Source organism: Equus asinus, chromosome 15 (assembly GCF_041296235.1).
Source record: "Equus asinus isolate D_3611 breed Donkey chromosome 15, EquAss-T2T_v2, whole genome shotgun sequence".
NCBI classification, from domain to species: domain Eukaryota; kingdom Metazoa; phylum Chordata; class Mammalia; order Perissodactyla; family Equidae; genus Equus; species Equus asinus.
Window position 1 is genome coordinate 6872058 of NC_091804.1, and position 26225 is coordinate 6898282.

The 26225-nt window shown below is 42.2% G+C and overlaps 1 protein-coding gene across 8 annotated transcripts; it reads right to left on the reverse strand.

The window, feature by feature from the left end:
* ZNF133 (zinc finger protein 133) lies at positions 1-26225 on the reverse strand. Of its 8 annotated transcripts, none has more exons than XM_014856013.3 (5): positions 24950-25383; positions 7191-7237; positions 6532-6658; positions 5955-6050; positions 1-1921 (listed from the first exon to the last, which is right to left on the reverse strand). In XM_014856013.3, the coding sequence occupies exons 3-5, from the start codon at positions 6650-6652 to the stop codon at positions 174-176; spliced, it is 1965 nt and encodes a 654-aa protein (XP_014711499.3). In that variant the 5' UTR covers positions 6653-6658; positions 7191-7237; positions 24950-25383; the 3' UTR covers positions 1-173. The 8 variants fall into 8 exon arrangements, with proteins under 8 accessions (XP_014711499.3, XP_070341623.1, XP_014711484.3 ...); XM_070485522.1 differs by having other exon boundaries at positions 1-1918; positions 24950-25066; XM_014855998.3 differs by lacking the exon at positions 7191-7237 and adding an exon at positions 12967-13044 and having other exon boundaries at positions 1-1918; positions 24950-25066.

Genomic DNA, 26225 nt, shown 5'->3' on the forward strand with positions numbered 1-26225 from the left:
TTTGTAAAGAAGCGAAGTTTATTGGAACAAAAGGCCACAAAACATGAAGACTTAGTGTGAAGAAAGTAAACTAGGTCAAATGTCCTTTGATCACTTACGGAATGCATTTTTCTACTCCATTTCATGAAAGTGTAAAAATTGTGATTATTTAGTCCTCACCACCATCTTCACTTTCAAAGAGAGTGTAAGGGGTCAGACGATTGTCCGGAACAGGCCTCAGAGGCCGGGTGGGGTGGTGGTCTCTGGTGGACAGATTTCATCCTCCTGTGTCTACTGAGGTGAGACTTCTGGCTGAAGCCTTGCCCACACGTCTTGCACACGTAAAGCTTCTCCCCCTGGTGTGTCATCTGATGTAAGACGAGGTGTGACTTTTGGATAAAGCCTTGGCCGCACTCTCTGCACACACACAGCTTCTCTTCTGAGTGTGCCCATTTGTGTGTGATTAGGGCCGACTTATTGCTAAAGCCTAGCCCACACTGCCTGCATGTGTAAGGCTTCTCCCTCGAGTGTTTCCTCTTGTGCCTGATGAGACCCGCCTGGTGGCTGAAGCCTCGCCCACACTCCCTGCACACATACGGCTTTTCCCCTGAGTGTGTCCTCTGGTGTGCAATGAGGTTTGACTTCTGGCTGAAGCCTCGCCCGCACTCCTCACACACCATAGGCTTTTCCCCTGAGTGTGTCCTCTGGTGTCTGATGAGATTTGATTGCTGGCTGAAGCCTCGCCCACAGTCCTTGCACACAATGGGCTTATCCCCTGAGTGTATGTTCTGGTGTCTGTTGAGGTGTGACTTCAGACTAAAGCCTCGCCCACACACCCCACACACATAAGGCTTCTCCCCAGTGTGTGTCCGCCTGTGTGAGATGAGGGTTGAATTCTGGCTAAAGCTGTGCCCACACACTCCACACACATAAGGCTTCTCCTTTGAGTGTGTCCTCTGGTGGTTGACAAGCGTGGTCCTCTGCCTAAAGCATCGCCCACACTCCTTGCAGGCATAAGGTTTCTCTCCCGAGTGCGTTCTCTGGTGTGAGATGAGGTTCGACCTATCACTGAAGCCTAGTCCACAATCGCTGCACACGATGGTCTTCTCCTCTAAGTGTGTCCGCTGGTGTCTAACGACAGCTGACTTCTGGCTGAAGCCTTTCCCACACTCCCGGCACACATAGGGCTTCTCCCCTGAGTGTGTCCTCTGGTGTATGATGAGGTTTGACTTCTGACTAAAGCCTCGCCCACACTCACTGCACATATAAGGCTTTTCGCCTGAGTGTGTCCTCTCGTGTATGATGAGTGTTGACTTCCGGTTAAATCCTCGTCCACATTCCCTGCACACAATAGGCTTCTCCCCCGAGTGGGCCTTCTGGTGTCTGGCAAGGCTCTTCTTGAGACTAAAACCCTTCTCACACACCCCGCACACATAAGGCTTCTCCCCCGAGTGTATCCTCTGGTGACTGAGCAGGTTTGTCATCTTGCTGAAGCCGAGTCCACACTCTCCACAATTGACTGTTCCAAACCCTAAGACTTCTATCCTCTTCAACAATGTGTCTGTTTCCTCGGGGCTCCCCGTCTGAGCTGGGCTGGCCTCTATCTCCACGCCTCTGACGCCGTTCCTAGAGCTGACTGGCTGCCTTTGGGGTGGCCTGGACAATGCTCCTAAAGTCCTTTTCTTCGTCTTTCCAAACAAAGGTTTGGTACTTTCTCTCTCTTGACCTTCTCCTCTATCACTCCAGGAACTTTGACCAGAGGCTTGTGGCTGCTCCTTCTGGTCCCCCGGGCACGGATCCCCTGGCTGGACGTGATCTTCTGGACATGAGCATGTGAAGATCCAGGGGGGATGATTACACAGCACGCGCTGCATGTGGACTTTCTGACTGGAGAAATCCGGAGGGCAGAAGGGACAGAGGTGGAGTTCTGGCTTTGCTTCTGCTGCAGAGACAAAGTGTGAGTCAGAACTGAGATTTGGTGGGGCAGCCCAAGCACTTCCGCCTGGTCTAATAGCGAGACTCAATTCCCTGTTCTTTAAAATGCCTCAGGTTTAAGGGCTACCCAGTCAAGACTTCCTTTATATGACCCACTTTTACAGCCCATCACATCTTCCATTACAATCCAGAAAACCCACTCCTAAGATCTATTCTATGTTTCAGACTATAAAAGCACCACAGGCAGTTTTGGCTCTGTAAATAGGGCCAATATGCAACAGTCCCCCCCAACTACAATTATCTTCCAACTCACAACCACCTACACTGGTATCAGCCGTGTCCACAAGTATTTTCTTTGACTGACAGATACCTAACCAGAGGACCCATGTGGAAATGCCGTTACGTCTTTCCCTATGTCCCTGTGAGGACAGGGATGGAGGGAGCAAGCAGTCATTCAGACTGGAGAACCCCTAGTGTAGGAAGCAGCGTCAGAGCGGCTAGAGAGATCATGTGTGAGACAGCCCAGCTGGCGTTTCCCTACCCACTAGCAAGTATTTATTACAGGATTTCTTCGTGCCAGAATTTCTACAAGGCAGTAGGCTTTCAGCAATGGGCAACACAAACACAGTCTACGCCTCCAGTGACTTAAAAGAAGCTCCCTCTTGGTGCCCATGACCAATCCAAGCCCTATTAATTTCCATAATTAAGCTAAATAAAAATTTCCCCAGAAATCAGTGGAAAAGAAACATTGTCTTCTTATAGTATCTCTTGTGTCGAAGATGTCAACACTGAATGAGTTGTTCCATCACAACTGGTTCTAGTCAGCCTAAGGCAATAAATGACCACACAATTTGAGAAACCAGGTACAGATCTTACTAGACCTACTTGAACACTCTTTCTTTGATCAGTGTCAGATCTTAGATCAACACTCAGCTTTTAAAAACCAACTGTGTACACATCTACATTCCAGAATTATTCCATCCTATGTAGAATGCCAACGTATTTAGAGATAGGGCCTTTAAAGAGGTAATTAAGGTTAAGAAAGGTCATAAGGGTGGGACCTTAATTCAATATGACTGGTGTCCTTATAAGAGGAGGAGGAGACAGCAGATGCACACAGAGAAAAGGCCATGTGAGGACACAGGAGAAGGCGGCCATCTGCAAGCCCAAAAGAGAGGCCCGTGAGCCACTGAACCTGCCGACACCTTGATTATCCAAAACCTACGAGAACCATGAGCCTCCAGAGCTGCAAGATAATAAACTTCTATCATTTAGCCCACGCAGTCTGTGGTGTTTTCTTCTGGGAGGCCAAGGTGACTATGACAGACTTGACTTCCTTTGGCCTGACCTTCTTTCCTATCACTGTACTCAAGGACCTACAGAGCTGCCTCAAAGTCAGCCCCCAAGTAAGTCCATGAAACTCATCAGTTGTTACAGCAAAGTCCCTATTAAAAGACAACAACTCTTGGTTTGGCATAAAGTGTAATACCAGCTACAAAGCACCCAAATCACATTATTTTTATTTAAAAAATAAAAGAGTGAACACAGAAATACCATAACAAAAAAATAAACAAGAAAGTGAGTGCTAAGACTAACAAGAAACAAAGAAAAAGTCAAAGGAATATCACATGGAACAAAGAGATCTCTAATGTTAAAAACGTCATTAATGAATGAGACGCTATTATCATGAACCTTCATATGCCTGAGTATACTGAAGTGCAATATAAGACAAAAACTTAGAAATATATGGAGAAATGCTAAAAATATGACTCTTCCTAGCAGATCGAAAATAAGACACAAACAACTTGAAAAATAGGAAAAATTTCTATCATATACGCTATGGTCTCTTGATTCTAAGAATTAATTGTAAGGCTCTCTTTTAAATTTAATAAAACTGAAAGAAATAGACAATTTCTTCCCCAGAAAAAAAAACATATACTTCTGTGTGTGAAACATTTATAAAATTGACAAAAGTATTTTAAAAATTAAAAAATACATACATAATTCTTTAAAGTTATCTACACTTCTATCATTTAAAAATAAGGCCAAATAGAAAGAAAAATTGCCAGAAACCCCTTTCCCCACTCTCTCCAATCTTGCCCCCACTGGCCATGGTAAATAACAATACAGACTTCTATGTTCACATAAACATACTGATACATACTTTTTCACACACTTCTTTTTTTTTAATAAATAACTGAACTGGTAACTATTCTTCAACCTTTTCATTTAATAATGTAACCATTAAGTATCTGAGTTATTCTGTTAAGAAGGTAAAGGACAATTTGCTCATCATTAATGAACACATAGGAAATATCATCACAAAAACAGAAAATTATAATAAAAGCAAATGGAAATGATAGAAGTGAAAAAGACAATATCTGAAATGAAAAATTCCCTGGCCAGGGCTTAACAGCATACTAGAGATGCAGATGAGACAGTAAACCTGAAGACGGATCAACAGAAATCAGCCAATCTGAAGAACTGCCAGAAAAAAAAAATTAAAAATATGGACAGGCTCAATAACCTGTGTGACAATATAAAAAGGACTAAAACACATGTAATCGTAGTCCCAAAAAGGGAGAGAGAAAATGAAGAATAAAAAAAATGTGAAGGAATAACATCCAAAACTTTCTCAAATTTGGCTCTAGTCATAAATTTATTGATTCAAAAATTTCAGTGAATCCCAAGCAGTCCCAGTGTAGTCAAAATGAACACCAAAAACAGACAGAAAACTCTGAAATTGGCCAGGGGTGAAAAAAAAAGGTAACAAAAAATCAGGGTAATAATTGTAGAAAAGACAGCTAACTTCTTTTTTTTTTTTTATAACTTTTTTTTTTTTTTTAAGATTTTATTTTTTCCTTTTTCTCCCCAAAGCCCCCCGGTACATAGTTGTGTATTCTTCGTTGTGGGTTCTTCTAGTTGTGGCATGTGGGACGCTGCCTCAGCGTGGTCTGATGAGCAGTGCCATGTCCACGCCCAGGATTCGAACTAACGAAACACTGGGCCGCCTGCAGCGGAGCGCGCAAACTTAACCACTCGGCCACGGGGCCAGCCCCGACAGCTGACTTCTCATCAGAAACAATGGAGGCAAAATCAGGGGAACAATATCTTTAAGGTGCTGAAAAACAATCTGGGATTCTATATCCAGTGAAAATATCTTTCAAGAATGAAGGTGAAATAAACACACATTCAGAAAAACAGAATGCTAGTGAATACACTGCCATTGGCACCACAAGAAATGCTAAACGAAGTCCTTCAGGCTGCAGGAAAATGCTACCAGGTGGAAACTCAGATGTCCAGAAAAAAATGAAGAGCATAGAAAATAGTAAATTATCTGAATGAGTATAAAAGAATATTTTTTCTCTTGATTAAAAAAAATACCTGTGTTTAAAACAAATATTTTAACATTGTATTAGGGAGTTTGGAATGCATTTGGTGTAATACAAATGACAACTACAGAATAAAGCCCGTGGGGGAGAGGGGTAATTGGAACTGTGCAATTGCAGTATTCTTATGATTTACACAAAGTGGTGCCCAGAATAAGAAAAGTTAAGGCTGTGTATTGTAATCCCTTAGAGCAGGGCTCAGCAAACTTCTTAAATGGCCAGATAGTAAACACCTTCCTGGGTGAAATCCATTCTTATCTCTCCATTTTTTACAACTCCATTTCAATTTCCCAACTGGCTTTTTACCCTTCCTTCCTCCCATTTGGCTTGCCTTTTTTCTTTAGCTCACTCAGTTTTTTTCCCACATTCTCACTTCATCTTTCAAAAAAAACAGTAACAAGAGAAAGAAGCCTATGAATGTGGGAGAGAACTGAGTCAAATAGAGAGGGCAAACCCAGTGGAGGAAGGCCACAAGAGACCAGGAAAGCTCGAGTGAGGATGAAGGGAGGCCATGCCAGGCAATGCAAGCAGCAGCCCAGGAGGCCAGGAGCATGGCTTCCCTCCCCAGCAGCTGAGTGAGGTCTCCTCCTCACTCCCATCCCCTCAGCTGCCTGCAGCTCTGTGCTCCATTTGCCCAGTGTCCCCACTCACCTGGACAGGTGGCTGGTGGGCCTTGTGTCTCCTCTCTCCAGGTTTCCTTCCCTTGCTCCAGCTGGGTGATGAGTTTTGGTTTAGAAAATGGAATTCCTGTTCACAGGAAAAGAAAACAAGGTGGCTGTAGATTACAGGCTCAAGTGCCAAACTGGGTGGGGAACTTAAAAAAGTGGTAGACAAGACATGAGAATAGTGAGCTGTCAGCGATGGAAGGGACGAGTCGGGAAGCGGAGCTAGGATGAGAGCACACTGACTCTACTCCATGCTGGGCAGAAAAACACCTCCCTCATTTAAAAGAAGGTAACCTAGGAAAAGATGTTCTGCTTACCCAGAGAGGCTGGGGGGAAAGGCCTAGAAATGCAGAGTAGCACACACAACACACACACACACACACACACACACACACACACAGATCTACCCAATTCATCTCTACAAAATCAGACCTTCCCGGAACAGATTGTCTTTTCTTTTGAATCCAACCCAAAGGCAAAGTCAGAAAGCAAGATGGCTGCTTCAAGCACAGCCTAAAATGCCCAGCAGCAAGAATGTGAGTCCTAAGAGACGCCAGGCTTACCCAGTGAGACCAGGTTGCTGTAGTTCTCCAGCATCACCTCCCTGTACAGGGACCTCTGAGCAGGGCTCAGCAGCAGCCACTCCTCCTGGGTGAAATCCACAGCCACATCTCTGAATGCCATGTGTGCCTGAAACACAAAACACAGCCCTGCTCACCCAGCAGCCAGCCTTGCCCATGACTCAGGTGAGGGGCACGGAGAGGGCGGCCTGGGGGAGTTAGGGGAGACATCTAGATCTTGCCTTTGTCTGTAACCCTGACGCCATGCGTTTGAAGGCCTTCCAACCCCTGTCGCTATCTGGCCAACAACACTTGTGAATCTACACATTCAAGATCCTGAGTGGGCTGTCTTGAGGTATACATGCAAAGAATGGAGTCCCTAACTTTTGTGAACTTTAAATCCAGGCTGAGGGAAGAGCAAACAACATATAAAAATTAAACAACAGTAAAGCAACAAACTTCCGAGTTTTAAGAATTTAAAAAGAATAGTCTGACTGATTGTATTAGTATTGAAGCATCTGAGTGACTGACGTTCATACAAAAATGGCAAAGATCAAACTACAGCTCAGTCCTTCCTCTAAATCCCACACCCCTCTGGACTTCTCGGGCCTGAGAGGCACAAGCGGGGAGTGGTGAAGAGCACAGACTTGAACCATACCAACCTGGGTTGGGGCCCACTTCCAGTGAACTAGTGCCTCAGTCTTCTCACCTGTGAAATGTGGGTACCATTAAACTCCTGCCTCACACTGTGGGTGCTCAGGGTGGACCTCCTGGCCACTCAGTATACGAATTTATCTCTGCACTCCGTTCTCATCCCCCTGCCCAATTTTACTCTATTTCAATACTATTTCAAAATGGAGGGTACACTAGAAGACAGACATCAGAAGAGGTTTCACGAGATAGGGTCGGGAACTTGGAGGTCTTGAAGGAAGAGCAGGAATCAAGGGAAGAGGAAAGTGCTAGATATGCCAGATGAGGCATGTGGGGAGCAGAGGAGAGGACACTGTGAGCTGAGGAAGAGAGAAAGCCCGCGATGAGGACAGGAGGACTACCTGGGAGGAATCAAAGGCACCTGGTGGTAGAATACAGAAGAGACTGGGTGTAGCAGTCGGTACACTTTTTTTTACTGTAAAATATATACAAAAATTTGACTATTTTTACCATTTTTAAGTGTACGTTGCAGTAGCATTAAGTACATTCATATTGTTGTACAACCATCACTACTATCCATCTCCAGAACTTGTCTGTCATCCCATGCTAAAACTCTGTAACCATTAAACAATAACTCCCTCCTCCCCACAAATCCTGGTAACCACCATATTATTTTCTATCTCCATGGATTTGGCTATTCTATGTGTTGCAAATAAGTGGAATCATACACTATTTGTCCTTTTGTGTCTGGCCTATTTCATTTAGCATAATGTCTTCAAGGTTCATCCATGTAGAAGCCTGTACTCAGAATTTCCTTCCTTTTTATAGCTTAAAAATATTTGATTGTATGTATATACGATTCATCCATTGATGGACTTTGGGTTTTTATCCACCTTATAGCTATTGTGAATAACACTACCAAACCAATTGCTTTCAGTTCTTTTGGTTAAATACCCAGAAGTGGAATTGTTGGATCAAATGGTAATTTCATGTTCAATTTTTTCAGGAACCAATGAACTGTTCTCCACAGTGGGTGCACCATTTTACATCCCAACTAGCAATGTAAAAGGGTTCTAACTTGTCCACATCCTTGCCAACACTTGTTGCTTTCTGTTTTGTTGATAATAGCCATCCTAACAGGTGTGAAGTGGTTTCTCACTGTGGTCTTGATTCGCATCTTCCTAATGATTAGTAATGGTGAGCATCTTTTCAGGTGCTTACTTGTTGTTTGTATGTCTTCTTTGCAAAAATGTCTCTTCAAGTCCTTCGCCTATTCTTGAATTGAGATTTTTTTTGCTGCTGTTGTTTTTGAGTTATAGGAGTCATTTATATATTCTGGATATTAATTACTTATATATGTGGTTTGCAAATACATTCTCTCTCTCTGATGCACAAATAATTTTAATTTTGATAAAGTCCAACTGATCTATTTTTTCTTTTGTTATCAGATTTTTGGTGTAATATCCAAGAAATCATCACTAAATCCAATTTTATGAAGCTTTTCCCTATGTTTTCTTTTAAGAGTTTTATAGTTTTAGCTCTTACCTATTAAGGTCTTTGCTCCATTTTGAGTTAATTTTTGTATATAGTATTAGGAAAGGGTCCAACTACATTCTCTAGTATGTCAGTATACAGTTGTGTCCTTTCCACAATGAATAGTCTTGGTACTCTTGTTGAAAATCATCTGACCATATACGTGAGGGTTTATTTCTGGGCTCTCTGTTCTATTCCATTAGTCTGTAATTCTACTTCTATGCCAATACCACAGAATTTGGATTACAGTAGCTCTGTACTAAATTTTGAAATCAGGAACTTGAGTCCTCCAATTTTGTTCTTCTTTTTCAAGATCGTTTGGCTATTCAGAGTCCCTTGAGATTCCATATGAATTTTAAGATGAATTTTTTCTATTTCGACAAAAAAAAAAGTCATTGGGATTTTGATAGGGATTACATTGAAGCAGTTTGAGTACTATTGTCATCTTAACAATATTAAGTTTTCCAATCCATAAACACACAATGTCTTTTCATTTATTTCTGTCTTCTTTAATTCTTTCAGTAATGTTTCGTAGTTTTCAATGTACAAGTCTTTCACCTCCTTGCTTAAGTTAATTCCCCAGTATTTTATTTTGATGTTATCGCAGGTGGAATTTATTTTGTTAATTTCCATTTCAGATCGTTACCGTATAGAAATGCAACTGATTTTTGTGTGATTTTCCATCCTGCTACTATGTGGAATTTGTATATTACAATTCTAACAGGTTTTTGTGTTTGTGTCTGGAATCTTCCCTATGTATAAGACCATGACATCTGCAAACAGACAATTTTACTTCCTCCTTTCCAATTTAGATGCCTTTTGTTCCTTTTTCTTGCCTACTAGCTCTGGCTAGAACTTCCAATACTATGTTCAGCAGAAGTGGCAAAAGTGGGCATACTTGTCTTATTCCCGATCTTACAGGAAAAGCTTTCAGTCTTTTACCATGGAGTATGCTACTTGTGTTTATCACATATGGCCTTTACTATGTTGAGGCAGTTTCCTTCTATTCCTAGTTTGTTGAGTGTTTTTATCACAAAAGGGTGTTGAATTTTGTTAAACGCTTTTCTGCATCAATTGAGATGATCATATGCTTTTTTTCCTTAATCTATTAATGTGGTATATTACACTCATTGGTGTTTATATGTTGAACCACCCTTGCAGTGCAGGAATACATCCCACTTGGTCATGGTGTATAATTCTTTTAATATGCTGTTGAATTCAGTTTGCTAGTATCGTGTTGAGGATTTTTATACCAATGTTCATAAGACATATTGGTCTGTAATTTTCTTTAGTGTTTCTGTCTGGCTTTGGTATCAAAGCAAAGCTGGCCTCATAGAATGAGTTAGGCAGTGTTCTCTTTTCAATTTTTTTCGGAAAAGTTTGAGAACTGGTGTTAGCCCTTCTTTAAATGTATGGTAGAATTCACCAGTGAAGCCATCAGGTCCAGGGCTTTTCTTTGTTAGGAGGTTTTTAATTACTGATTCAATTTCCTTACTGCTCTCTTCAGAATTTCTATTTCTCATGCTTCTGTCTTGACAGGTTTCATGTTTCTAGGAAGTTTTCCATTTCACCTAGGTCATCCAGTTTGTTGGTGTACAATTGTTCATAACACTCTCTTACAATCCTTTTACTTCTGCAGAATCAGCAGTAATGTCCCCACTTTTATTTCTGATTTTAGTAATTTGAGTCTTCTTGTTTCCTTAGTCAAAGTTGCAAAGGTTTTGTACATTTTGGTAATCTTCTTTTGGTTTTGTTTATTTTCTCTATTATTTTTCTATTCTCTATTTAACTCTGCTCCAATCTTCGTTATTTCCTTCCTTCTGCTAAGTTTGGGTTTAGTCTTCTTTTCCTAGTTCCTTAAGTTGCAAAATTAGCTTGTTGCCTGGAGATCTTTCCTCTTTTTCAGTATAAGTGGTTACAGCTCTAACTTTCCCTCTTAGGACTTCTTTTGCTGCATCCTGTAAGTTTTAGTATGTTGTATTTTGTTTTCATTTGTCTGTGAATATTTTCTAATTTCCCTTGTGATTTCTTCTCTGATCTGTGGGTTAAGAGTGTGTTGTTTAATTTCTACATATTTGGGAATTTTTCCGTTTTCTTTCTGTTATTGGTTTCTAACTTTACCCCATTGTAGTGGGAGAAGATATTTTGTATATCTGTCATTTTAAATCTATTGAGACTTAATCTGTAGCCTAACACATGATCTATCCTGGAGGATGTCCCATGTGCACTTGAGAAGAATGTATATTCTGTTTTTCTTGAGTAGAATGTTCTGTATATGTCTGTTAGATCAAGTTGATTTATTGTGTTCTTCAAGTCCTCTTTCCTTACTTATCTTCAGTCTGGTTGTTCTATCCATTACTGAGGGTAGGAGACTGAAGTCTCCAACTATCAGTGTAGATTTGTCTATATCTCCTTTAATTCTGTCAATATTTGCTTCATATATTTTTAGGGTCCGTTATTAGATATGTAGTATGAATAATTTTTATATCTTCTTGTACTGAATCTTTTATTAATATATCATGTTTTCCTTGTCTCTTGTAATCTTTTGAATTAAACTCTATTTTGTCTAATATTAGTATAGCCACCCCCACTCTCTTTTGGTTATTTGCAAGGACTATCTTTTTCCATCCTTTTGCTTTCAACCTATTTGTGTCTTTGGATCTTAAGTATGTCTCTTATAAGACAGTATATAGTTGGATCATGTTTTTATAGTTGTTATCCATTATGCCAAATTCTGTCTTTTGATTGGAGAGTGTAAGCTATTTACATATCATGTAATTTCTGATAAGGATGGACTTACTTCTGCCAATTTGTATATGTTTTCTATATGCCTTATAGCTTTTTTGTCCTTCATTTCCTACATTTCTGTCTTCGTTGGTATTTAGTTGATTTTAGTACAACTGTTAAATTCTCTTCTCATTTCCTTTTGCATATATTCTATATATATATTCTTTGCAGTTACCATGGGGATTAAATGTCACATCCCAAAGTTATAAAACTCTAAATTGAATTTATATCAGCTTTACTTCAATAGCATACAAAACTCTTCTCCTATACAGCTCCATCCTCTCCTCCTGTCAGTTACTAAAGTCACAAAATTACATCTTTATGCACTGTGTCCAAAAATATAGATGAATTGTGTTTTTCAATGCATTAGTCTCCTAAATCATGCAAAAAACAAAGAGTGGAGTTACAAACCAAGGTGATAATAACACTAGCTTATATAACTACCCTTTTATTTACCTTTACTGGAGAATTTTATTTCTTCATATGGCTTTAAGGAACTATCTAGTGTCCTTTCATTTCTACGTGAAAGGCTCCCATTAGCATTTATTGCAAGGCAGGTCTAGCGATAATGAACCTTTTGTTTTTCTGGAATGTCTTAATTTCTCCCTTACTTATAAACAGTTTTGCTGGATATAGAATTCTTAGTTGACAGTTGTTTTCTTTCAGCACTTTGAATATATCAATCCACTGCCTTCTCGCCTCCAAAGATTCTGATTAGAAATGTGCTGATAATATAAGATGACCCCTTATATTAACAAAGCTTCTTTCTTGCTGCTTTTAAGATTCTCTGCTGGCTTTGGCTTTCGAGGGTTTAATGACAATGTACTTGGTGTGGGTCTCTTTGAGAGTTTATCCTAGTTAGAGTTTGTTGAGCTTCTTGGTTTCTTTTCATGTTTTCTCTCTCTCTATTGGTATTTTCATTTTGTTCTTACATCATTTTCTTGACTTTGTTCATGTCTTCTGCAAGTTCTGACAATCTTTAAGACTGCTTTTTTAAAGTTGTTGTCCAGTAAGTCCCCCATCTGGCCTTTATCTGGAATGGTTTCTATTGATTTTTTTCCTTTGAATGGGCTATACTGTCCTGTTTCTTTGTATGCTTTATGATTTTTTTTCTTGAACATGGGATATCTGAATCTTATAGTTTGGTAACTCTGGAACTCAGATTTCTCAAAATTTGTTGTTTTCTTGTTTTGTGTTTTTATTGTTGTAGGGTGTCTCTGTGCTGGGGTTTAACCTGAGGTGTAAACCTAAGGTTTTTCTCAGGTCTTTTCTAATCCTGTGCATTTCCAGGGGCATGAGTGGTAATTTTCTAAATTGACCAAGTCATGGGCCAAACAGGCTGCAGGTCAGATAAGTCATACTTCCAGGCCTAGAGCTGGACTCTGCCAGGTACCAAGGCAGTCAGGACAAGAGAAGAGAATGTGTCCATCCTGCGACAGCCAGTGTGGAAATGCAGGAAACACTCACCGTCACCCTGGCTTTCCGGGACCCTGTGGCCATTTTTCCTGGTATCCCTAAAGAAGGATGATATCTCAAAAGGCAGATCTGGGTAAGGAAAACAGAAATGAGAGGGTATCAGCTGGAAATGTTCTCCCCATGAGTGAGGAACGGCCAGCTCTCCAACCCCACAATTGGGGGATGGGCAGCACGATAGGAGGTGTTAACAGTCTGGTTCTTTACCAGGGCCCTGAAGAAAGGTCCAGAGAGCCAGGGCTGCAGCAGGTTCAGTCTCAAACTCTCCTGATCCCAACAAATAAAATGTAGAAGGACGTTTCTGAGGCCATCTACTTGACAGCAGACAGTGTTAATTCATCATTATTAATCTGAGGGATTGTGAAAATGGAATTGTGGTTGTTTTTCAAAGAAATATATATTGAAGTATTTACGGATGAAAATAATTCACAGGCTTGCTTTAAAAACATTTCAGAAAAAACTGGACCAAAAAACCCTCCAGGATTATAAAGTAAAAAGTTTAGTTCTCTTTCTGGACACTGCCCCAGGCCCACATCCTTCCCCAGGGAAACTGCTGTTAACAGTTCAGTGAGTAGGCTTCTTTGATTTATACTTTATCTCTTTATTTTCACTCATATTTGTGTACATGTGCAAACAATGTTATTTTCCTGTAAATAAAAGTCATCTGCATTGTTCTTTGACTTGTTCTCATTTAATATCTTGGGGCTATTTGTACACCAGTGCTCAGAGACCTAACTCCATTCTTCTTAACAATGGTCATACTATTTCCATCCGCAGACCACATTTTCTTTCACAATGTATTCCTCTGTCAACTGACTGTGAGATTGCAATGTTTGTCTATCACCAACGAAGTTACAAAGATTACCTTTGGCACGCGTGTCAGTATTTCTGTCTGAGTGATAAAGGAGTGGAACGAGTGGCCTTAATACTGAACACACATTTACACTGTAGAAATACCCTCCAAAGGCATACCAATCCATAAACTCAAGAACCACACATGAGAGTGCCCCTTCCACATTTTTGACAATACTTGCTTCCATCATTTTTTTTGAATTATCAATGTACTGGGTTAAAAAAACACCCAACTCACTGTTTTCACTTGCCTTCAACTCCAGAAAGTAGGAAAAAAACAAAAAACTAAAAAAACAGAAGAAAATGTTTTTAAAAAGAACAAGAATTAGTAAATTAAAAACCAACAGCATGAGATTCTGACACTGCTAGGACAGCTTATATCAAACTAACCCTCTTACTACTAACTATAAACTCTAGCCAAAATATAAAAAGCAGCTATTTGAAGACAAAACCAACCAAAAGCATTCAAAAACTCAAGGGGATATAACCCTTAAAGAAGGGACACACACTGGTGAGATCCGTATTTAACTAGCTTTTCACCTGAAGGTACTCCCTAGCCTGTGTGGCACCCAGGGAACAGATCCATCTGCAGCTCCCAGACTTCCTGGAAACTATATGGCAAAATCCTAGAAAGGTGGGAACAACAAAGGATTGAGCCCCAAGTGTACACATAAGCTCCTCCTAAAATCTCAGGCTGAACACTGAAATAAGGAATCATAAGGCAAGACAACAAGGAGCTCAAGTGGATAATAAGCGCTGGAAGGCTGAATGAGCTGTGCTGAGATTTCAGCTACTGTTCACCACAAGAGAGAGCAAGTTTAGAGTTCGAGTCCAAATGAGTAAGAGAAGATTGCTAAATACTGTAATTCAGCTTCCACTGAAACACAAGTAAACTAGAAAACGTACATCCTTTCAGCATAACTAGACAGAGAAGGTCCTAACTTCAAATTACCTGTAAACACCTATGTAAAAAAACCCAAAAAAGCAAAAAACACTAGACCAGTGAGCCACCTCCTATACACCCTACATTATAGGCCACTGGGGAGGACAAGGGCAGCTGGCGGGGAGGGGCAGGAAACTAGATGTGAGAGAAGAGAGGCACTAACACCAGATTTAAAATTGACTGAAAATAACCCTAAGAAAAGAAGTGCTATGTATGTTAGAAAACCCTGCAAAAGTGTACTGATAAGTCAGAACACTTACTACAGGAAAGGGACTGAAAAGTGTAGGCAGAAAGAGAAAAGGAAGTCTTAGAAAAATAAAGCTCTGGGAAAAAGGGGATTACAAGCAAGGAAAAGGCATCCTTCGGGAAATGCAAGGTACAAGGAGAAATTCAGGGTCCTGCAAAACAGAAGAGAGAAAAAAATGAAAAGACACACAACCTCTCCTTCCCCTGCGATCCAGCAAAGAAACCATGCTACCACTGACAGAGAGTTTTCACGAACTAGAAAATTTCAAAAACACTAGAATCTGACAGTTGTATGCAATCTTCATCTATAGAAAACCAAAGCAAAAAATGATAATCCAAAATTCAACTACAGAAAATTCCACCAAAGAAAAAAAGGTGACACAGAAAAAGCCATAACAAAATACTCCGAGCTGAATTAAATATCCTCAAACAAACATCTGGGAATATAAGAAATCACCTTGGATCAAAAATTGAATTCTGTAACTATGTGAGGTGATGGATGTTAAGTAAACTTATTGTGGTAACCATTTCACAATATATACACATATCAAATCATTATGTTGCACACCTTAAACTACTATATGTTAATTACAGCTCAATAAAACTAGAAAAAAATTCAAAAGTCAAGAACAGAAATGTACAAAAAATTGAAGAAACAAAATGAGAGTTGACTGAACTTCAGAAAGAAACAAAAGACACAATATTATATGAGAAATAAGACTAAATTACAAGACACCAAGGAAGAATGGATTGAAATGAAAACATAATGGGCACTGAAGAATAGCAAGAACACCACTTAAGAGAACAAAAATGAAAGAAAGAAAGAAAAAGGGCTCTTCCTGTTAAGCAGCCTGACGTGATCTCTGAAAACGGTTTGTTACTCACTTGACCCAGAAAACCTTAGAAAATCATGCAAATCAAGAAGTTCAAATCTTCATGTTCACTTTAAGAACACTTGTGAAACTGTGTTCCTCAAGGTTATGCACATCTAAAAAGCCACCAAAGATCTGAAAGTGTCACTTTACAAAACAGCATGTGCCATTCTGTTATTACAATGGTGGAGTTGGTAGGTGTGCCCAGGCCAAACAGCAGGGCTGGACACAGGGTTGGTGGCCCAAACAGAGTGCTGAATTTTTACTGCACGAGCTTAAAAATGCAGAGAGTAATGCTGAACTTAAGGGTCTGGATGCAGATTCTCTGGTTTTGAGCACAGCTAGGTGAACAAACCCCCCACGATTCAGCACAGGACACACAGAGCTCCCTGGCAGACCAACCCTCTCCCTGCCACACTGAGATGATCCTCACCAAAAAAGAGCAGATTCTTCCTAAGCCAGAAGAGGCGGTTGAACAGAAGAAAAAGATATCCCAGAAGAAACTGAAGATATAAAAACTTATGGCCCAGGAATAAATTCAGCGCAAAATAAGTGCAAATAAGAGTAAAAGCAGAAAAAAAAAGAAATAAAAAGGGTTAACGAGAAAGTGGTTAAAAAGGAAAACAGGCAAGGAGGGAATATCATTTGTATAACTGTAGTTCCCGCAGAAGAAAACAAACAAAAAAAGGGAAGAGAATTAATATTTAAAACTATAATCCAAGAAAACTTGGCAAAAATGGACAACCTGAATTTAAATATGAAAGAGGCTACAGAGTACCAGAGAGGCTGACTCACAGCCACCAACTGAAGGAAACCTACCAGAAAAGCTATCAAGCTCTGAAGAACAGCAGCAAAAATCCTGAGTGACTCTAGCAAAAAACAGACCAAACATCCATCAGACTTATCAAAATTATCATTCAATCCTTTTGCATTACTGGTAGATAGGTACAACGGTGCAGCCACTATGGAAAACAGTATGGCGATTCCTCAAAAAATTAAAAATAGAATTATCACATGATCTACTAATTCCACTTCTGGGTGTTTCCCCAAAAGAATGGAAAGCAGGGACTTGAACAGATATTTGTACACCTATGTTCACAGCAGCATTATTCACAACAGCTAAAATGTGGAAGCAACCCAACTGTCCACTGATAGATGAACGGGTAAATACAATGTGGTATATACATACAATGAGACATTATTCAGCCTTAAAAAGGAAACTCTGACACACGCTACAACACGGATAAACCTTGAAGACATTATGCTAAGTGAAATAAACCAGACAGAAAAGGGTACACATTGTACGATTCCACTTACATGAGATACCTAGAGTAATCAAATTCATATAGACAGAAAGTAAAACGGTGGTTGAGAGGGGCTGAGGGGAAGGCGAAAGAGGAAGCTATTATTTAATAGGTACAGAGTTTCAGTTTAAAATGATGAAAAGAGTTCTGGAGATGGATAGTGGTGATGGTTGCACAACAATGTGAATGTACTTGATGCAACTGAACTACAGACTTAAAAATGGTTATAATGATAAATTTTATGTTAGATATATTTTACCACATTAAATAAAATGCATGGCAAAAAAAATTCATCATTCAAAGCAAGGCAACAATGGAGTCACATTTACAAGAAACTTAAGGAAAGATATTATGAACTAAAGATTTTATTTCCATCCAAGGGATTATTCAAGTAAGTAGACTTTAGAAAAATAGTTTTACACATGCAGGGGCTTGAAGAACTCCACAGCCAGGAGTTCTTTGTGAGGAATCTACTAGAAGATGAATATTAAACACGATGAAATATCACAGGGGAAATTTCAGGTAAAGGACTGAAGGTGAGCATTTATATAAGTATTTATGGATCTAGCACTAAATGGTGAGGAAGAGAGAGGAAGAAAAATACATCCTTACGACCATACGGCTGTCCTGATCAAGCAGAAAGGCCTCGAAAACGGGAGAAGAGAAAAGCAGAAAAAGTGCACTGAATGTTGTACAGGCAACAGATGAGAGTTAAAGGGAAAAAGCAAAAATGAAATTATAGAATTTCTAAAAAATAATAATGAAAACACTATACATGTACGGAATTTATTTAAAACAGTGAGGTGAGGAAATTTTATAGCCTTAAACACTTTAGTAAAGATAAAACGAGAAACCGATGAACAGAAAAAAGTCCATTTATGAAGTCAAATCCTAATTTCTTTAAAAAAAATTAATGAAATAAACATGGCTAACAATCAAGAAAAGAGAGAAAATATAAATATTCAAAATAACAAACGACAAAGGGAAAATAACTATTGAATCACCAAAACACATCTTTAAAAAGTCATAGGACACTATTTTGCAGACCTCTATGCAAATAAATATGCATACCTACATGAAGTGAATAACTTCCAAGGAAAGATAATTTACCAAAATTGACCCTAGACAGTCATAAGGGATTTCTACCACACTGTCAAACCAGATGGTCCCAATGCTCCAAACACTGCCCCAGAATATTGAAAAATGAAGGAAAACTTCCTCATTCTTTTTATAAAGCAACTACGATACTGACACCTAAACGTGATGACAGTTCACAAAACAGAAAATTATAGACCAGTATCACTTATGAATATTGAAGCAAAATTCTAAGCAAAATATTAGCTAAGAAATTCTAACACCACAATAAAAAAATATTTTACCATGACAAAGTGGGATTTACCCAGAAATACAAGATTAGATCAATATTAGGAAATTATTATTATAATACACCATATTAATGAACAGATCTAAGGTGAAAAATCATGTTTGCTTTTATACACGCTGAAATATTAACAAAACTCAACACCCATTCCTCACTTTAAAAAAAAACTCAATATAAGATTGATAGATTTTTAAAACTTTTTATTTTGAACTAATTTTAGACTTACAGAGAAGTTGTAAAAATATCAATTCCCATATACTCTTCACTCAACTTTCTCTTCAGGGTTTCATCTGAGAAAACCCTAGTACAATGATCAAAACCAGGAAATTAACATTGACACAGTTTTATTAAGTAAACTACAGACTTTAATCAAATTTTGCCAGTTTTTCCGCTCATGTCCTTTTTCTGGTCCAGGATTCAACTGAGGTTCCCACACTGCGTTTAGTTCTCATGTATCTTTAATCTCCTCCAATCTGTGACGGTTCCTCTGTCTTTTCTTCTTTCACGAACTTGACACTTTTGAAGAATATCCCTCAATTTTAGTTTATCTGATTGTTTCTACGATTAGAGTGAGGTTGGTTCATTTTTGGCTAGAGTGCCTTTGAAGTGATGTTGTGTCCTTCTCAGTGTACCATATAGAGGTTCATGACATTGATCCATCTCATTACTGGTGATGTTCACCTTGATCTCGATCACTTGGCTAAGGTGTGCCTGCTGGGTTTCTCCAATATAAAGTCACTATTTTTCCCTTTATAATTAATAAATATCTTTAGAGAGATAGTTTGAGATTATACAGATATCCTATTTTTCTTCAAACTTCCACCCACTGATTTTAGCAAATATTTGTGGGACCTGTCTCCAACAGTTACTACTGTGGTGTTTACCAAAAGACGAAGTTCTATTTTCCTCTTTCATTCTAAATTCATTAATTGGAATTCTTCTGTAAGCAAGAGCTGTCGCTTCTCCCTCGTTTATTTGTTTATCCCATTACTTATTTATTTATATCAGTATGGAGTCGCATCTTGTCCTATGGGTTATAACAGACTATTATCACTATTTTGCTGCTCAAATTATTCCAGCTTCAAACACTGGGAACTCCTTCAGGCTGCCCTTGTTCCTGCTTTAACCAATAAATGTGGCACAAGTGACACTGCAGCAGTTACAAGCTTAAGTCTTAAGAAGGCTGGACAGCTTCCACTCTTGGGAGGCCAGAGATACTATGTCAGAATTTCAACTCCCCTGCCAGAGAGACCACACAGAGGCAGAGGCCCCGACACTCCACAGAGAGAGAGTAGGCCCAGCTGACTCCAGCCCTCCAGCCAATTAACCAAAGCACCAAATACATGAGGGAACCATCTTGGATGTTCCAACTCAAAAGAGTCCCCAGGTGAATGTGGCCACAGCCAGATCTATGACTCACACAGAGCAGAAGAACTGCCCAGCTGATCCTCGTAAACCCAAGGAATCGTGAGGTTGTACATGGTGGTTCTTCTAAGCCACCATTTTGGGGTGGTTTCTGCACAGCAAGCAATAATCAGAATGTTTCCAGACATGTTGTGCCTTCTCTCTACTCAGCTTTCTTAACGAGTATCTTCCTGATCATCCATATGCCTACTCAGGCACTCTGACTACTTCTCTCCCTGCCATTATCAAACCAATTACCACGGCCGACTGACTGCACTTCTGAGAATTCCCTCAATTGTTCCCACTCCTACACCTGCTGGGGGAGGAGGACAATGGCAGTAGTCCCTCCTGATGGTCTCTGCAGACCATCTCTCAACATCCCACACAGCCTCATCCATTCCTCCCAGAATCAGCTCTATATACACATGATTCGATTATGTACTCTTTAAATATTTATTAAGCTCCTACTGTGTGACAGGCATTATTTTAGACGCTGGGAATACAGAAGTGAACAAAGACAAAAACATCTGCCCCCACTGACATGAAAATCTAGAGGAGGAAGATGGACATATTGAATGAATAAAACAGTGCATCAGAAAGTGATGAGTAAGATGAAGAAAAATAAAGCAAGGAAGCAGAAGAGCAGTAACAGAAGTCGGGTGGGGTTCTGGAATTTTAAATGGTGATAAGGGAAGGCCTCCTTGATAAGGTGACTGTCTAATGATCTGAAGGATGTGAGGGAGTGAGCCAAGTGGACAGCCTTGAAAGGAGCACTGTAGGCAAGAGAACAGCCACTGCAAAGGCCCTGTTGCAACAGCCAGCCTGGTATGGTCAAGTACAGAGACAGTTCACTATGGTTCCTGGGCCATGACTGAGACTGACTGGAGGAGATGAGGTTCAAGTATAAATGTGGGAGGAGATCGTACCCAGTCTTATAGGACACTGGTTCTGACTTTGACTGTGACGAGAAGCCACTGGAGGGTTTTGAGCAAATGCATGACATGATTTGATTGAAATTTTAAAAGATCCCACTGGTTGCTGTACTGATTAATATACTTTAGGGGGACAAAGGAAGAAGCAAAGAGATCACTCAAGGCTATGATCATCTAGGTGCGATGGTGGCCTGGACCACGGTGGAAGCGGAGGAGATTGGAGATTGTTGGAGTTTAGATTTGCTCATTGGGGATGGAGAATAAGAGCAAGAAAGGAGTCGAGCATGAGTGCAATGTTCTGCACCTGAGCAATCTGAAGGAGGGAGTAGCTATGTCTCTGCTCCCTTTTAGAGCTAAACTCCCTGAAAGAATTGTCTGTACTCACTGTGGTGCAGCATGTTTGGGGGAGTTGATCGGAGTTTGCTGTTGGACACATTAGGTTTGGGAGACCCAGGAGATATCCAGGTGGAAGCATGAAATAGACAGCAGGAGTCTAGAATCTGCAGATGAGGGCCCAGGTCTAGGCTGAACCTCAGAGAGATGGCATTTAAGGCCTTCCGAGTGGACAGGGCCACCAAGGAGAGAGTGTAGCTGGAGAAGACGAGGTTTACGAGCTGAACCTGTGCCTTCAGTGGGGGTTTGGGAGAAGAGAAGCTGGCAGAGGAGACAGAGGAGGAGCAGCCTATGAGGTCAGAGGAAAACCAGGAACAACCACGTGAGAGGATATTTTAAAAAGAAAGAAGTAGGCAAATACGTAAAATGTTGCTGGGAACTGAATATGGAATTTAGCCCCAGGGAGATCACTGGTGACCTTGACAAGAATATTTTTAGTGGACTGAGCTGAAAAAACCTCATTCGAATATTTAAGACAACGGAAGGATACTAACGGAGACAGCAAGTACAGACATTTCTTAGCTCCTTGAAAGGGAAGGAAAGGCATAGGCAATAGCTGGAGGGGGATCATGGTCACTGCTCTGTTCAAAACCCTTTACTGAGTGCCTCCTGCCCTCAGACCAAGTCCACGCTCACTAACTTGTCATTTAGTGCTCACTCCAATAATACCTAAACCACATCTTTCCAGTGACTCCCCAAGTGAAGTTCCCTTGCAGCCAGCAAGGATGACATGTGTCTTCACACAGCATCACCACTCCATCTAACCAGCTGTCAGCATTGTAGCAGTGACCCAAAAGGAGCAAGACGAAGTGCCTGACTCTCAAGGAACGGCCTCACAGTCCATGGAACAGTCGGACAGACAGTCACAGCGCTGCCTGAGGGCCCCAGAGTCCTGATGCGTCCAGTGTTCTGCTGCTGACAGGGAGACTGCGAGTACTGCCTGGGAAAATCCAGGAATGCTCTCCAGCGGGATCTGAGCTCAAGCAACAGGAGTGTATACCGAAGCAGAGAGGCGTGGAGAAATAAAAGAGCATAGAAGGAAATATATCTCCATGCAGCTGTAAAACAGGGTCTGAGACAGGTGTGTGGTAAAGAAAGAGGCTGAAAAGGTAACTTAGAGAAGTTGGAAACAATAACAATCCCAGCTAATAACTACTTAGTACTTCCTATGACCAGGCGCCCTGACCTCATTGCAAGTGTTATCACACCCAACATCCCTGTGAGGTGGACAGCATTATGATCCCCATTTTATAGATGAGGAAAGGAAGGCTCAGAGAGGTCAAGTAACATGCTCATAGCCACATAGCACGAATCTGGGGAAGCTGCGATTTGCACCTGGGCAGTCTAACTTTAGAGTTTGGACAGAAACAATTAGAAAGATCACTAATTTCTAAACTCTTTCTAGCAGGTTGAATGAGAAGATCAGTATTTACACCTCAGGAACCATCTCAAGAGGCATGGGAAAAGAGGGATAAAAAGGTGAAGAGACAGGAAGCTAGGGTGGTACAGGAGTGGACACAAAGGGAAGGAGGAGGAATCAAGGGACGCAGCATAGGTGGAACTGAGAGGACGCAACAGCCAACCAAATGGGAGCTAAGTTTGGAAAGAACAGAGAGGCAAGGAGAACTGAAGAGGCCCAGCTTGTACCACGGGTGGAAGTGGCAGCTGTTAGCCTAGGTCACCAAAGTCAGAAGAAACGGGGGAAGAGAGGGAAGCAGAGACAGGGAAAACCACCATGCTGAATTCCAGATACAGCTCCCTCTCCTGCCTCTGCCCAGGGCTGCTCAGAGGAAAAGGAAAAAGAGATTTTTTTAAAACAATTGGGGAAAGAACTATTGATTTTGCTGAGTGTAACAATGAAATTGTGGTTATGTTAAAACAGAAGTCCTTATGTGTTAGAGATGCCTACTGAAGTATTTGCAGGTAAATGATATGATGAGGATTTGCTGCAAACTACTCTAGCAGGGAAAAGGGTAAGTGAGGGCACTGGAGGGAACAAGAACAGAGTGTCGGTAACTTCACAGCAGACAAGCCCTGGGAGTAAGCAGTCTGAGCAAAACCTTAAGAGAAGGGGTGCTGGCGCAAGGATGGAGGGGTCATGAATGAGGGCACCAGGTCTAAAGAACAGTCCCAGGGGAAACCATCACCCTTACAACAGGCTTTGTTTCCTGGGGAAAACAGCTGGGCTCTGATCCCCAAATAGGATATCGCAGGGCACAAGACGTCAAAGTCGAGCAAAAGAAACATTCCCGTGGTTCACACAAAAGGTAAGCGGTCCCCACCTGAGGCAGGGCTGTCAGGGGCCCAGGAGTCCTCCTTTTGCCCACCAGGCAGTCCTCTCTGGACAGGCAGGAGCCGCAGGGGACAGAGCAAGAACAAAGAGGCTCAGGAGAGTCCCTGGAAACGCTCAAGCTCCAGCAGAGTAGGGCTTCCTGGTCCTTAAATGCATCAGCAATGGATCTGCCACAGAAAAGACTGTGCGCAGCTTGCAGGGAACAGAGCTGGACGTGGGCTGTGAACACAGCCTGCCCTCACATGCTGCTGACACTGAGCAGGAGCTGATCTTCTGTCGCCTTTGTTCTTAGTAAGGAAAGTTAATACCCACCGGCACTTAGTATATACCAGAGACTATTCCAGGCACCACTGGAGTTTTACCTCATTCTATCCTCACAACGACCCACTGAGGGTACCATTTATTATTTCCATTTTACAGATGAGAAAATTGAGGCACAGTGAGGTCAGTCTCTTGCCCAAGGTGACCCAGCTATAAAGTGACAGAACCTGAATGAAATCTGGCTGTAAAGGCCATATTCTTAACCAGGAAGGGCAGTGTTGGCAACCTCTGGGTTGTAAGGATTCTCAGTATATTCATTATGAGAAGAAGCAAGACTGGTAACGAGGTGATAAGTGTTGACTCTGGGTGATGGGTCTACGGAGTTCTACTTCCGACTGTTTGAAATTTCTCTGTAATAAAAAGTTAAAACGCAATTTAAAATCAAAGCCTGGCCACACCAGACATGTGGGAATCCGTGATTCCTGTGGTCAGTGACGGTCCCTGGGATCTTTGAAAAACTTATCTAGTGGGTCCCAGCCCGACCTCTTCCACCAAGGCCCGAACCCAGGGGCAGCCAGCCAAATTGAGACCCTGAGACCGCGCCAAAATGGCCACTCCACAACCCAGTGCAAAAGGGGCACGGCTGGCCAGGCCGCCCATCGCCCGAAGTTGGGCCCGAAGTAAGACGGTCAGCCTCCACCAACCAAAACCCCAGACACGTGGCCCCAGGGCAGTCCCCACATCACCACCTGGGAAACAGCAGGCGTCCAAAAGCCTACTTATTCAACCCCCCCCAAAACGGGGACTTGTGACATGAGCGAGCCCCTCTCCTAATATCGCTATTTCGGCCAAGGCCGAACCTGTCCCCATTCACAGGAACCCTAGGACGAAAGGCCTGAGCCCAGGACCCACCACTTCTGGGCTTCACAGCTGAACCTCACACGCTTTCCTCGGTGACGCGCGCCCACAGCCCCAAAATAAGACATCCGGGAGAGCACGGCCTGAGCCACGACAGCGCGTCTCCACCACTACCTCCTCTCCCCGCCGTCAGCACCGTCCCCAGCCTCAGCCCATACACCAGCCTTTCAGAACCTACCTTTCCGGGCAGGGAAGGACACGGTTGCCCTAAGGGTCCCGCGGGAGCCTCACTCACCAGCGCCACCAAAGAACAAGGGGTCACTCCAGCCACCAGCTGGGCATCTACTCCAGCGAGGAGCCAGGACTACACTACCCAGAATCCTCGGCACCGCGCCGCGACCACACCTCCCAGGATGCTCGGCGTAACTAGAAGCGCGCTGACGGCCTGCAGTTCCTACTGGCCTCCAAGGGAGCAGGGTGTGGGTAACGTGCTCCGGTCACGGTGAATGACCACGGTGGCACGTAGATTTCCCCCTCTTTTTTCTTAAAACCATGTTCACAAAACATGTAGAGGGTCCCGGGTGAAGCTCTCCGCCGTGCCGTGATCCCTTCGGTAACGCCTCTGCATCAAAGACTACACTCCCCAGTGGCCCCTTCAGTGACTTCCGCATCCTTTACGGGGGCCCGCCTCCCGGCGCGCAGGAATGACGCGTTAGGGGAGTTTCTGGTGGGCTTCTGGGGTTGGCGCGGATCCGGGGCCGTGGGCGTGAGGGGACTCTCGGCTCTAGCTGTGGGGTTGGGAACCTGTGCCCGGTATTCGGTGAGCGCCAGGCAGCCGTGGTCTAGTCCAGCTCACACTCTCTCTTAACTCCATTGAAACCCACGGAGAGACCGAAGCTGGGAGGGGCAGAGCAGCCTTCCCGAGGTCTCGTCCCGGACAAGGCAGACCCGGTTTCTGAGCCCACGCGCACGACCCCAACACCCCCCTGCGGGTGCCCTGAGACCTTTTCTTCTGTTGGAGTTCACAGCGTTACGGCAAGCTCTCGTCTCCTGGGGGACAGGAACCTCACTCTTAGACCAGAGCTTCGGCTGAGCCCGCCGTCGGCTTGGCTGGCTGGGTCTTTTTCGGGGTTCTGGTTGAGAACAGGGCTGCGCTGGTGCCATCTGGGACGTCCCAACTGGGGAGCCGGAACACAAGCCCCACTTCACTCGTGGGAGGGCATTTCCACCCGGGCCCCTCTCGCTTCTCTTTACTTTCCACAGCTGTACTTTCTGGGACGTTCCTTCTCTAGGAAGACCAAGACAATGTCCCGTGGCCCACAGAGCCAGGGAGAGACAAGAATTTCCTAAAATTCCTTCTTACCTCTCGGAGGATGAATCCATTCTCTTCTCTTGCCGAAGGCTCCCTTGTCCTTGGTGATTTCACTTCGGCCCTGGCCCTGGATAAATGCCTAGGCCTTCTTAAAACCCTCTCTCGACATCTCTATGCCCGACTCTTGACTCAGTCGTTTATC